General features: G+C 35.6%; 2 protein-coding genes and 1 long non-coding RNA gene across 7 annotated transcripts; 1 reads left to right on the top strand and 2 right to left on the bottom strand.

The window, feature by feature from the left end:
- The first annotated feature begins 342 nt into the window (after positions 1-342).
- On the top strand, positions 343-4,949 carry LOC107773602 (uncharacterized). 5 transcript variants are annotated; one of them, XM_075245101.1, is made up of 13 exons: positions 349-453; positions 847-923; positions 1,028-1,142; positions 1,248-1,472; positions 1,662-1,744; positions 1,834-1,934; positions 2,179-2,302; positions 2,391-2,545; positions 3,083-3,219; positions 3,321-3,491; positions 3,609-3,833; positions 4,000-4,233; positions 4,575-4,949. In XM_075245101.1, the coding sequence occupies exons 1-13, from the start codon at positions 451-453 to the stop codon at positions 4,713-4,715; spliced, it is 1,791 nt and encodes a 596-aa protein (XP_075101202.1). In that variant the 5' UTR covers positions 349-450; the 3' UTR covers positions 4,716-4,949. The 5 variants fall into 5 exon arrangements, with proteins under 5 accessions (XP_075101203.1, XP_075101202.1, XP_075101201.1 ...); XM_075245099.1 differs by having other exon boundaries at positions 436-453; positions 844-923; XM_075245103.1 differs by having other exon boundaries at positions 437-453; positions 1,023-1,142.
- A 1,072-nt stretch (positions 4,950-6,021) lies between these two features.
- Positions 6,022-9,449, bottom strand: LOC107773601 (calnexin homolog 1-like). The gene is given in 6 exon segments (NM_001325164.1): positions 6,022-6,162; positions 6,294-6,413; positions 6,495-6,566; positions 6,663-7,786; positions 9,153-9,222; positions 9,357-9,449. Coding segments are annotated over 6 exon segments (1,620 nt in total).
- Positions 9,450-12,446: 2,997 nt separating this feature from the next.
- Positions 12,447-13,857, bottom strand: LOC142176390 (uncharacterized). The gene is made up of 3 exons (XR_012704942.1): positions 13,608-13,857; positions 12,879-13,514; positions 12,447-12,610 (listed from the first exon to the last, which is right to left on the bottom strand). It is a non-coding gene; the product is annotated as an uncharacterized LOC142176390 (long non-coding RNA).
- Between the last annotated feature and the right edge of the window lie 574 nt (positions 13,858-14,431).

Raw genomic sequence — 14,431 nt, 5'->3', positions numbered from 1 at the left:
ATAAATTATTAATTTAGATTTCAGTAACTTAAAATAACTAAAATTTCGAACCCATAAATTTTAAATCGTGTCTCCGCCCGTGCAAATATGCATATATAATCATTAAGGAATAGTAGGTTTATCCCCACTACGAGCATAAACTTTTTAGATTAAACTATTGTAGAATTGGTTATACTAAACAGTAAACATTGAGTTTACGAAACCACACAAAGGAGTTTACTGCAGAGAACCAAAGGGCCTCGTCCTCATGACTAATTACGTGGCAACCTGCTAATGTGACATTTGTCACTTGATACCCACGTTGCCAACACCGTTCTTGCCATTAACCACATTCCTCGGACTGTTTCTCTTGTTTCAACATTGTTATGTTATGTTAAACAGCAACGTAACTCCAATTTCTTCTTCATTATTCCCATTAGAATATTGGGTTTTGCCTGCATTTCCACAAATATGGTATACTCTCGACTCCTCTTCCTTCATCTTCCTCTTGCTTAATCAAGAATTGCATGCGTTTCTGCTATTTCTTTTTTGTGTTGTTACTTACATTTAAATTGGTAGAGTAGTTTTGACTCATTTTAATGATACTTGCTAATGTACTCATGAGTACTATATTATACAATCTATCATTTGAAGTTACTATGGATTTTCTTGTTTAATATATTTCCATTGCAAGCTTGCAGTCATTATTTCCACTATACATTTAGTAGCTTGTGGATAACATAGTAGGGGAACACCACTGAATTATATTTTAGCACTCTAAGAATAGAAACAGCAGACTAGAAGGTGAAAAGGTAAATAAAGATCTAGTGTCTGGTCTCTTTCTTCAAACTAACATTTGCAAAGCAGGTCAGAATTTGTAGAAAGTTACGCAAATATTTACCACAGAGCACCTGGGGTTATTATTCCAGGGACCTTACGTCAAGGTAGTACATTCAAATTTGCATTAAATCAATGATAAAGTTAGTTGCCTCTATTATATAGTTGCTATAGTTTCTGTTTGATAATCTGTAGTTATTAATCAGGACAGTGGGAAGTTGGGTCCTAAAAACTGCGGGGAACACTTGGAACAGGCCAAAAATAGTTTTCCAGTATGTAAATGTGGATTTGATATGTTGGACGCTGGTTTTTTCAATGACTGTAAGGTACTGTGACAGTGTTAATAAGATCACTTAAACGTTTCGTTAGTACTCTCGATGTGAATTGGAAAACTAAGTAGGGCCATTTTTGTTGTGCTCATTCTTTTTCAGAAGCTTGAAATTCAAAAGGGTGCACAAAATTTTAACATTCCTATAATCGGAAGCAATAGGAAGTTAGTCGCTACTGAAAATGGAGGTCTACATAACCCTTCTCCTTTGGTTTTCAATTCTGTATGGAATGCGAAAGAAGTAAAGCAAGGAACAGGCAAGTTCAATTACCCTGTATACTCTGGTATTCAAAGGCCAAAAAATGATGAGGATATTGCTTTTATGAGTGTAAGTGCACCCTCTTAGTCCCTTTAACTTATACTGTAATCCCAACCAAACGTGGAATAAACTCATTTCAAATTTAATCCCCGGGATTAATTTTCCCTTATCCCTCGTACCAAACGAGCAAGGAACTATGTTGTACCAATGTATGTCATTTTTATTTTATTATTGATACATGGTATGCTGTTATATCAGATTCTTGAACTTGGGCAACTTCTAAAGGAAAAATTAATTACATCAGCGGAGCTAACTGGAATTTTTTTGGACAGATTACAAAGGTATGGTGAATGCTTTTCTTCCTGTAATCTGCTTTGTATGTTATTGAATAATTTGATTCTCAAAATATTGTACTTCCGGAGCTTCACAGGTATGGTCCTGTCCTTGAATCCGTTATCACAATTACTGAAGAATTAGCATATCAACAAGCAAAAGAAGCTGATCAACTGCTTTCAAAAGGCAAATATTTGGGTAACATTCCTCCTTCCTTTCCCCTTGGCCCTCTTCCTTTCTTGTATACCCTTGCTGCTATTAGCATTTTACCTACTCTTAACATCCTCCATTATTTTCCATTATATTCCAGCACTTCTCATTTTATTCTAAGAGATGAAGCCTCCCGGGTCTGATCTTAATTAGAAAAACTTCATATACAATTAGCTTTCTCTGAATTTTCTCAAAGGGACTAGATACATTTATTTGATTTTATTCTTTATAGGTCCTCTTCATGGGATTCCGTATGGTTTGAAGGACATTATTGCAGTACCAAACTATCCCACAACATGGGGCTCCAAATCTTTCAAAGATCAAGTTCTTGATCTCGAAGCTTGGGTTTATAAGAGGTATTGACAAATGAATGTAGAGGCCCCATTCACTAGCTATCATATATTGTGCATGTGTTTGTATAACTTATAGATACGGTTGATGCAGGCTGAAATCTGCTGGTGCTGTTCTTGTTGCAAAATTAGTCGCTGGTTCTTTAGCATATGATGATATCTGGTTTGGCGGTAGAACAAGAAATCCATGGAATATGGAAGAATTTTCTACTGGTTCATCGGCAGGGCCAGCTTCCTGCACCTCAACAGGTATACTATTCCTAATAGGTGTTTTTATGGAGATAAGCCTATCTTCCATTGTGGCAAATATGATATTACTTCTTCTGCTAGATGCCTACATCTGTTTGTGTATCTGCACGGTCGAAAGAATGGACTTGAACTAACATTTAGTCATTCACTGATCCAAATGAATAGAATTTAAAGGATCTTATGTACTGTGTGTGTCTTCCGGAAATAGTCTCTTTGCCCTTCCAGGGTAGGGGTAAGGCTGCGTACATCCTTCCCTCCCCAGACCCCACTTGTGGGAATACACTGGGATGTTGTTGTTGTTGTTGTTATGTATTCTGTGCCTAATCCTGAAATTGGTTCAACAACTATGACCAACAACAAGGAAAGTATGTGCATACAGGTAAATGGTGATAAGCAATATCAGTCCGCCTATGAACTTTGTGTTTGTGGATGGAATCCTCCATCAAGACTTAGAATGGCAGTTCCCGCCCCTTCATGTTAGTTTGCTTATTAGTAGGCGAAGTATATTCTTTTGACAACGGTGTCTTTGTGTTGCAGGTATAGTTCCTTTTGCAATTGGTTCAGAAACTGTTGGGTCGATTACCTACCCAGCTGCTAGGTGTGGTGTTACTGCATTGCGGCCCACTTTTGGAGCTGTTGGTCGTACTGGAGTTATGAGCATATCTGAAAGCTTGGTACCATATCTCTTGCACAAACACAGAATTTGATTCCATTTCGTATGTGTTTTATCTTTTATTATAGCAGCGCTGACACTTAAATCTGGCTGTTCTATTAGGACAAACTAGGACCATTTTGTAGAAGTGCAGCAGATTGCGCTGTTGTTCTCGATGCCATCCTGGGAAAGGACCCAGATGATCTTTCATCCAGAGACATCGCGTTAGTTGATCCATTTTCAGTTGACATCACAAAACTCACTGTCGGTTATCTTGAGGACGCTGACAAGGAAGTAAGTGACTTCTTTTCATTACTAGAAATTTCAACATATGACTAATTCTGTAATTCAATTCGTTTCTTCATCTTCTGTGAGTGCCAGGATTTGACTGTTTAATTATGTCAATGACAGGTTGTTAATGTACTTCAATCAAAGGGAGCGAAGATGGTTCCTTTTGATCTGAAATATACTGTTGACATTGCTCAAGGTATTGTCAACTTCACTATGGATGTTGACATGCTAGCCCACTTTGATGAGTGGCAACGCTCTAACAAGGATAATGAATTTGAAGCTGAAAACCAATGGCCTCTTGAACTTCGACGTGCCCGTGTAATAACTGCTGTAGACTATATTCAGGTACATGTCTTGTTCTAGAAAACAATTCTCGAGGTGTTAAAACACTTTGGCTTCGGATAGAGCCTGATCCACTTTGCAGTTGTTGTTCAGACATTAACAGATTAATATTTGTATGTGGAATCAAATATTTTGTTAAGCGTTAAAAGAATGAAGTTGTACTTAACAGGCACAGAGAGCTAGAAGCAAATTGATTCAGGAAGTCAGAGAAAGCTTCAAAGTTGACGCGTTTATTGGAGATGCAACTGATTGGGAGAAAGTTTGTGTGGGCAATCTAGTGGGTATGCCAGTAGTGGTGGTTCCAATAGGATTTAAGAAGATACCGAATGCTCCAACAGATGATACTCGCAGGAGGACAACAATCACTACAGGCATTTATGCTCCTCCCGACCATGATCATGTTGTAAGGCTCTAATTCTCTCTCTTATGTTTTTGCGATTTGTAAGGGATACCTCCCACCAGCGGCAACTCTAGGATCATCTATATCTAATGTTAGTGTGATTCAGAATGAGTGGTTTTAGTATATTAGTATGTGTATGCATTTTATATGTTTTTTTGTATATGTGACATCGTTCGAACAGAAAGCAATGAGTTCATTTGAACTCAAGGAACGCGCCCTAAATCCATGTTTACTGTCAACACTAAGTGTAGTTCTTTGTCTTGTTATTGAGATGTGGCTTTTGGAATTCTGTTCTTTGCTAAGCAACCTCCATATTGATTTTGTGTGTTCCTTTTTACGCGCAGGCTTTAGCACTGGCAATGGCTTATCAGTCAGTCACCAATCATCATAAGCAGCGTCCTCCAATTGATGATATTGGGCCAAACGATTCGATTCCAAACCCACCCACATCCATGATACCCGCAAGACAACTACGTGGTCATTAATCTCCGTGGGGCTTCTGCCGTCACTTTGCGTCGTTTAACGTATTATTGAAGATGTATACCACTGGTTGTAATTGTTACAAAGTATTGGATTGTCTTTTCTTAGTTCCAATTGGGAGAAAAATACTTTTCTTCTACTTGTTTCGCTAGATGAGATATTCGGGGGCGGGGGCCTTCTTTCTGGTATATTGGTTCCATTCTGTTTAACCTTTCAATAGTTGATGGTTTGGACTTTGATATCTCCATTTATTGTTTGTAACACGAAATTTCACTTCAAACCCTGAAGTGATGTTTAAAATTGACATTTTTAGGATGGTAGGAGTAAAGAATTAATTTGTAACAGTTGAAGCAACTCTTGACAGTTTGTCTAGTCTTTAACTTGGATTCAGAAGGTTAGGTTAGATGTTAGGACACTGTCTCGGTTGCACTGGTGCCAATTTACCATGAGTAGTATTTAATGGTCCTCAACCATCTCCTTTCAAGTAACAAAGGGTACAGAAATTATAAAGAGGAAGGAGGCAAGTGCACTGATAGCCATTTTTAGGGATGCTATATAGAAATTAGCCAGTACTTATTTTGTCTTGAAATTTTAAACTAAAAATCATAATTTCAGCACAATTCAGAATACTCTTATCTCGAAAAATTGAACTGAAAAAAATTTAGGATGCACCGGCTAATTTCTAAATAGCAGTATTCTGGTGTCATTTCTACTTATTCACAATATAAAACCGGGCTTATATGGATGGTCTTAGCTGTAGATTGTGTGATTACGAAGTTCACTCGGTTGACTGTTTGGAATGATGATGAAAGAATATTAATCAGAGGATTCATAAACAGGATATAACATAAATCTCTCTTTCACAGAACTAAAAACTAGATTACTAGAATCCATTTTGCTGCTAGTGTTATTAATTTTCTGTCAATCGTTGGTACTGCTTTGCTCTAAGGCTGTTGGAAGGAAAAGAAGAGACTATGTATGAATCATAAAGACATTAAAAAAGAAAGTCAAAATCCAGCAAGAGGACTAAAATAAACTTAACAAAAAGAATCTACGACGGGCAATATAAGCAACTTGAACAAAAATCTTCTACATCAAAAACTATGGAAGAATACCCTAATTATATGGATCTGTCTCATTGTACATTGTCACACATTGCCTGTTCCGAGGGAAAAAACCATAAAATTTTGGGAAAATGTTTGCTGGCCTGGCCATTAGGTAAAGCAGGGGAAGAAGTAAGATAGTAAAGGAAAATAAAAGAACAGCATAGCACCTAAGTCCTTCTAGCACTCGCTACTTCTTCGCCCATCACTAATTATCACGTCTAGTCCTTCTACGAGGAGCAGCAGCAGCATCCTCATTCTGCTCTTCTTTCTCCTCCGTAGCTCCTTGACTGTTAGAAGTTGATGCCTCGGCACCATCACTTTTCTTAGGCTCTCCAGTAGCTCTTGCCTGCACAAGCAAGTAGGTTTCTTTTATCAAACATACCCAACAAACATGAAACCAGGTGTGATATTTCTTTCTTTTCCTATTTCTTTTGGACAAAGGGATGGGAGGAAAGCTGAGGCTGAGTTCGGACTTACAGGTTGCTGCTTCTTCCCACCAAAGGTGAGTTTCAAGAGAACTGTGAAGATGACAATTACGATTGAAATGACAACACCAACTGTGAGATTAGGCTTTGTCTCAGCCTTCTCAAGAAGATCCTACAACACAAATCTATGTATTAGTCACACATACAAAAATGAAACAACATGCAACACCAGAACACCGGGTCATTCACTCACCAGCACTTTGGACTTGTGTTCACCCAACAAGGGGATGTCAGCCACCTTGTAGAGAAGATCAAATACCACTTTCTGCAGATTGTTCCAATATATCTCAAGTCAAGTGACGAAATACAAAGAAAAACCAAGAACGATGGAATGTATGGTGAAGAAAGTATAATCAATTACCTGGAATCCTTTGAGCCCACCAGAGATCGTTGCTTCCTCAGCCTTCTGCTTCTCTTTCTCTGCATCAAACTTGGGCTTCCATGCAGTCTTCCTGTATGATTCTGCAACTCTCTCATCACTGGCTATCAAGATATTGTCAAACAAAATACCATCTTGCATTGTCCAAATTTCAATGCCAATTGCTGCAATAGGCTCAAAATTCGGCCTGTCGAGTTCGAAATAGTTAGGATTTGGAATATCCCTTGGCTTCCAAATACCCTTGTAATTGGGATTGTCAATCAATGGAGCATGCCATTTTCCCTTGTAAGCTGGATTGCTCTTCATTGGTCTTCTCCACTCCCCACATCCAGGGCCCTCGGCACACTTCGGGTTATCAATTTTTGGAGCCTCCCATTCACCATCTTCCTCATCAACCCAATCTTCAGGCTTTGTTGCCTCAGGATCATCGATCTCTTCAGGTTCGTCATCCAACCATCCCTCGGGCTTCTCAGCTTCCTCATCTTCAATCTCCATTGGTGCATCCTCGTCCCAATCATCTGGTTTCTTAGCATCTGGGTCTGGGATTTTTTCCCTCTCATCCCAGTCCTCGGGCTTCTTATCTTCTGGATCTGGAATCGTCTGTGCAGGAATGAGAGATGGCTCAAAATCATCCTCTGAAAGAAAGTTAGCCTTCTTCTTCTCTTCCCCATCAATCAAGATCAGCAACTCATTGTTCGGTCTCAGCACAGCAGTGTAAACATGGGTTAGTTTGTCAGAAGGTACAGATGGTGGAAACTTAAGGTGGTGCTCGATGTACTCCCCGCTCTTAGGATTCTTATGTTTCAAGATGAAGTGAACCTTGTTTGTGGCTCCACATTTATCTGGTCCAAACATTATAGTATAGGGAGACTCATTGTTGAATTCCTTGGGAATCCAACCTGCCTCCTGGGGCCGGAGGTATTTAAGATAGGCACCACCACATTCAAGTCCATCCTGGAGGCGAACTTCATATTGAAGAACCACAGTTCCATCTTTGAGGTCGACAACATCATCAAGCTCCTTAACAATAGCATATTTCCTTGCCTTCTCACTCACAAGAAGCCCATGGTCATCATGTCCTTCACTCTTGGCATGTTTCCACACACCTGAGACACAATTACAACTGAATATGAACTCTTGAAACTTTAACAATCAAAGCATTGTAGGCATAAGGACATCGCACAAGGATACAAGAAACACTCTGCAGAAGAAATTTATTTTAACAATCAAGGGTTGACTTAGCATTATAGACAAAGACATTGCACAAGGATATAAGACACTCTACTGTGAGATTTATTTTACAGCTAATGCAAAAAAGAATCAAGGAATTCTATTATTGCTTCAAAACAAATGAATTTCGGGCCATATCTGTCCCTGGGAACACAGCTCTGCAGCATATACATAAAGTATTTCAACTCTAAAACAGGGTTCAAAATTTGGCGGGTGGCAAATATACAAAACACCATCATAGAAATTAATGGATTTGAATGCTTTATCAAAAAAAGAAAAGTTAATGGATTTAAATGATAAAATTATGCTTAAAGGGCTACACAAAGCATCTTTATCGCTTTCTCTTCATTTTTTTTCTTTTTTTTTTTTGCACAGGACATCTTTATCGCTTTCTTTGCCTGGATTTTTTAGGTACAGACTGATGCTGTCACAAACAACACAATAAAGATATATATTGAATGCCCCTCCATTCGTTTTTAGCTATATAATCATTATACACATTAATTAGTAATACTTCTCTCTGAGTTCCTATATGATATTTTGGTACTTATATGTCATTATCCCACCCTAAGGATGTCTCTCCCGAAGAAACGAAGTTTCATGAGTTCAAGTCCTTGGATAATTCTTTTTCTTTCTAATAAAAGTAATTATGCAGTAGCCATAGAGTTGCAGTAATTACTTCTTGTAATGCGACTTCAATCCACTAATCTTACATACAAATTCATGAATGATGACATGAAATAAGCAACACTGTATTACAAAATATGATGAGTCAATCACAGAAGGAAGAGTTAACATATACGAATATAGAAGACAGTAGTATAAAACAGTACAGTAATTCTTGAAAATTATTCATAATGCTGCGTCAGGTACCTTAATTCTATTAAACTGAAAATGAATTTTTCCACAAGACAACACTCAACAGATGCATCCCGTCACCATCCTAAAATGCATTCATCCACGAAATTCAAAATTATCATTTCAATTTTAAACATGAGTTTAGCAATGAGTACCCTCCCCCTCACCAAAAAACAAAAAAAAAGGAACAGTGCATCCGTCACATTATTATATTTCATTTCGTATTATAGTTTCACTGTATACAGTTCAAATTCCAAATTAAGTTTTGGTATGATTTTCTTAATCGATTCAAGGTTTCAACAATTACAATCTCCATTATGCTAAATAAGATACACAAGTCAAATTCCAAAGGAATACTTAACAGATCCAGACAGAAAAGCTTACCATTATAGTCCTCTTTCTCAGACGCAATCCAACGCCCATCAAATGCCTCATCGAATGACTCGTAAAATTTCTACAATCACCAAACGAAAAAAAGCAACCAATTCTCAGCCAACACATATATTCGTTTAAATATGATCTACTAGTAGATACGCTATTGCAAAGACAAACATGTAACATACACGTAAGTAAAGATATTTATCTTACCACATCTGAAGAGGCGTAGAGTTGAGAGACGAAGCAACCGGCCAATAGCAACAACGCATATTGCGTCCACATCCTCCGGTTCCGCTCTTCCATATCCAAATATGGTGCAAAAAGAGAATTAGATCTAGAAACCGGAGAAAAACAGAGTGAAATTTTGCAGAGCAAGATATTCAGATAGTAGCATAAATAGATCTTGAGTCCCAGAAAAAATACTAAAATACTTAGATCTTGAGAAATGTGGCGTCGACTTGTTGTAGCCAATTACTTTGTGCCACGTGAAGTGGACCAATTAATATTCGCCACGTAGTTTGGAACGAGGACTTTGCATCGGAAGTTAGTTCTACGGTTGGGATTGTTCCATGGCATTGATCCAAGTAATTTTAATTTTGTTCGTATAATAAATAGATCATATTATGCTTCTATTTATTATTAAAAGAATGTTCTTAATATGTTAATTTACAATATCAAGCTCTACACTTCGATTTGGTTTGTGGCTCTAAGTTTTCTTTAGAATTTAAGTTGATAAAGGAAAACATTCGCACATAATAATTTCCGAAGATTCAATAACGGATTTTTGCAAAATTATCTTTAAGATATAAGGATAGATATTTAATGGAAACAAAATGGAACGACTATCAAAACTTGACGTGGAATTCGAAATCCCAATTGATCTAGTTTGTTTTAATTTCTTCTAATGTTATAAAATTGATAATGATTAAAACTTCAGCTTCAAGAAAATAAGAACTCTCTCATGATGTGTTTTTTTCATTAGTATATTATTGCGTGCCATCTACGTCTTTAACTTTAACCAAACAAAGTGTATATCCAATTGCATTATTATCTAAGTTGCCTTGTAATTTTTCTTTTTTGTTACTCCCTCCCTTCATATTTACTTGTTCACGCTAGACATTTCACGTCCCTTAAGAAATAATAATTATCGTATGTATTTTACCATATAACCCCTAATAATGATAGTATTTCAAAAAGTTTTGGGAAATAATTTTAGAAATGAGTAATTAATGATAAGGGTAAAATAAGAAAAAAAAATTATTTATTCTTTTGATTTGCTAAAATAGATAAGTAAAAATATATTTTTATTATAATAAGAAAGTAAAAGTGAACGGAAGGAGTAATTTTAATGGGGAATAGTAAATGGAGAGATGAATAGTGGACACACTATTCATCTCCCCATTTACTATTCCCCATTAAAATATTATTATTTTTATTATTTAATCTTTTAATTTATCTTTTTATATATACTTAATTATGTTTATATAATATATTTACCTAATTAATTTTTCATCTTAATTTTGACGTATAATTTTGAAAAATTAATTATCGTGCATCTATTTTTTAATATAAAATTAGTAGTTAATTTTATTATGAGTTATAATTGTATGAAAAAGATATAACCATCACAAAAAATGAAAGGTGCAAATATAAAATATTTGATGTTACTACATGATATAATGACTACATGTATTATACTGCACAACATGATAATCGAGAATGAGCGTGATCTTAATGCACCAATTCAAGATGATTTGGATGGTCCACCCCCAACAGTAAAAATGGCAGTAGATGAAAATCAACGATTTCAAAAAATTTTAGCTCGACATAGAAGAATTAAGGACAAAGATGCTCATTTTGCATTTCGTAATGCATTAATAGATCATTTATGGGAGAATACTAGAGGTTGAAGTTGAATATTTATGTAGTATTTCGAATGAATGTTATCGTTATGTAATATGTATTTAATTAATCTTGTATCTCAATGATTTCACTTTTATTTGAATTATTAGTTAATCTATAATAATTGCTTACAAATTATATTATTTAAAATTTTATGGAATTCTTTTAATGGAAATTACAAATTAATGAAAATAAAAGATGGAATTTATTTAATGAAAAATAAAAAATAAAATTGAAATGAAAGATAATAATATAATATAGAAGAGAGATGAATATAAAAAAAAAATTCTCTTTTGGGGAAAAAAATGAGAAAATGGTTGGAATAAGTTGTTCCCAAAATAGAAAAATACCCATTTTGGAGACCAAAATGGGGTTAAAGGTTGGAGAGGCCCTGAACAACATATAGTCTTTGCCCTAGTAATGACATCTTTGGGAATTGCGATATGTATAAAAATATGGGCTGGGCAGGATCTTTAGCGGAATGGAATCCTTTTGGGATTTAATGCTACTCGTTGACTCTCATTACAGCACCATATCTATATCTATATAAATAAGATTTTTACCTTACTATAATATAAAACTTTATTACTCTCTAATTAAGTATTAACTTAATTATATGGCTATATACAAATTAGTTTTAAATGAGTATTCTTTATCTTAAAAATTGAATAAGAAATCAGTTGCTCTCTCTCCTGCACGCGCTCTCTCCGTCTCTCTATGTCTCTCTCTCATTTTCTGTTCTTTCCCCAATTTTTCTTTCTCTGATGTTCTCTACTTTTTATTCTTTTATGTTTGTATATATTTTTAATAGAATTCATCAATGGATTTCAATCGTTTTACTATAGAGTTTTAACTTAACAATTCTCTTTCATGTTGCACAATTGGTGTTCAAATTGAAATTGTCAATCAAAAATTTTTAAAGGTGTTTGACTCTCCACAATTGACAACCATTAAAAAGCTTAGAAGCTTTGAATTCGAATTTGAGTTTTCAAAAACTATTATTTGTTTGGATTGAGTGTTGTTGCACACAATTGAGAATATTATTTGGAGTTTATATCTCAATTTTTAGGACGGATAATTTTCAAACTGGACTATTAATTGATGGGATATGAATTCCAAATTTTAAATTAGGAGCTCAAAACTTAAGGTCACTAAACCCTAAATTTTCAAATTAGCCATGGAGTTTTAATGAATTAGCTAATCTTTTCCAACCTAATAGTACTTGTTAATACTACTTTATTCTTCTAAGTTTCTTAAAGCGGAAATGACTGCTTCACACAGTTGGAACGGAAGCAGTAATTGACACCGACACTTTTGGAAATTGTAATCATGTAAAACAGAAAGAAAAAAATAGTGACAGATCACTTCTTGTTATTGAAAGAGAGTATGCAACTTACACCATCACGGACACCACTTAATCTAAATTTTTTACTAGAATACGTATAGAAAATGATACTGCTTCTCGTTATAATAACTTATTCAGAAATGAGAGGAAAATTGATCAGTGGCCTTCTGGGTTAGGATCCACTCCCAATGACTTCAATGTCACAGCTCGAGGCTTCCTGCAATAAGCATATCAGCAACAGAGCTATCAGAAATGCGGTGTCACATTTTACCAAGAATACTAACTTTTCTAAGACTTCAAGTTTATTTAGATGTTGCGATACTAAAATTTCGGCCAAGTTACGTGAAACTAAGATCAAATTAACTACACGTTAACAACCTAATTATCATCTCAAACACTGCATCCAGTAACCTATAAGACGGAAGACACTGAGTATTTCAAATGCTACTGCTATTTCTTTTTAATTATAACATATTGAGTGATACCTGGCCAGAACATCCCCACGCATAGGATCCTATGACAGAATGATCATCAAAATCCTTAACATGAGCGATTTGTCGGAAGAATGATTTTTTGAGGAGCTTGTCGGCTTCCTCTAACACAAGCTCAGGTTCCTCCACCTCTGATACAGTTTCTCTCCTTGATTTCTTCACTCGAACATTAGGCGACCGCCCCAGCTGCTGCACTATTGTGTGTACCCCAAAACATACTTGCAATATTATCAGGCCTAGTCCCACATACACTAGGAAAATACTCTAACTTCACTGCCCTGTATTCGTGTTACAGGGCTTAAGTTCTATACACCGGTATAAAAAAAGTTACACAACTATCAAATCATTATACAATTAAATCTATATGATAAGCATTAACCTCTAACATGACCGGCCATTACAAATCCCAGGTTAAAAGTATCTAATTACGTCTTTATTACTTCTTAATAAAGTTCTTAAATTAAAGATTCTATACAAAGTGGTAGTTGCTATAACTTCACCTTAGCTTGGCCTAGCATCCGGATGGTTGGGAACATTAGCAGTATGGGCATAGGACTTCATTTTAGGAGCAGTAGATGTTGCAAAAGTAGCATTTCCTCTTAGGCGAGTGGCCATAGATTTTCACAAACTCTGCTAGGTTGAAATAAGATTATCAACCCATGTTATGTACTCTAAAAAGATAGATAAAAACTGGAAACAATATTAAGTATTGGTAATACTTACTGAACTTCTGAATGCCATGATTGGAAGTTTGGAGATTAATTGGAACGAATATATATATATATATACTTTTAGAGGCTTAAGGGAAAGGGAAAATTGAGTCGGTTTAACTTGCTGTTATTGTGTCCAATATTTGCTGGAGTATTTGGTAATGATAGGCGACTTTATAATTGAAGCAAACATATAAGGAGACTCGATTGCATGAGCATGCAGCTGTGGCAACACGTCAGAAGAGAAAAATGGCCAATTTTGCTAGAGCGGTGACTCATGCAACCGAAAAGAGAAATAGAACGTATACTTTCAAAGCTAGTTGCTATGGCCATTCCTTTATAATTCGGCAGGAATAAATGGGTAAATAGGCACCGTTTACATCATTACCCTAGAAATGATCAACTATATATCCCGTAGCTGTACGTAGCTATCAGACTTTGAAACATAAGGTGGAAAGAGTGGAATTCTAATAGGAAAGTCGCATCTATAAGTATGGCAATGGGAGAGAGTGCAGCAGAATAAACGTAAACAGATTCTTCACCTAATTTTAGCATTATTATATAGAAGTGTGATATTTTTCTGGGTATTATTACTTTTAGTCCGCGCCAGAAACTATTTATATTCGGTAGCCGAAAAAATATATAAAATTTATATAATTTTTATATAACATACAAAATGTATATACATACAAAAAATATATACTCCTTCTGTTCAAGTTTATGTGAAACTATTTTCTTTTTGATCCATTCCAAAAAGAATGACCCATTTCTAAAATTGGAAATAATTTAGCTTAAACTTCCAATTTTACCCTTAATGAGAAGCTTTTATAACCACAC

Source organism: Nicotiana tabacum, chromosome 22, assembly GCF_000715075.1.
Source record: "Nicotiana tabacum cultivar K326 chromosome 22, ASM71507v2, whole genome shotgun sequence".
NCBI lineage: Eukaryota > Viridiplantae > Streptophyta > Magnoliopsida > Solanales > Solanaceae > Nicotiana > Nicotiana tabacum.
The sequence above is the reverse complement of the archived record's forward strand: the minus strand, read 5'-3'. Positions and strand labels throughout refer to the sequence as shown.

What these genes read in the sequence shown, in the direction of transcription:
- LOC107773602 (XM_075245100.1), top strand. Translation starts at nt 371, where the DNA reads ATGTTAAACAGCAACGTAACTCCAATTTCTTCTTCATTATTCCCATTA. An exon ending in GTTTTTTCAATGACTGTAAG is followed by an intron (nt 1,143 to 1,247) that starts GTACTGTGACAG and finishes ATTCTTTTTCAG; the next exon opens with AAGCTTGAAATTCAAAAGGG. An exon ending in TTCAAAAGGCAAATATTTGG is followed by an intron (nt 1,935 to 2,178) that starts GTAACATTCCTC and finishes TATTCTTTATAG; the next exon opens with GTCCTCTTCATGGGATTCCG.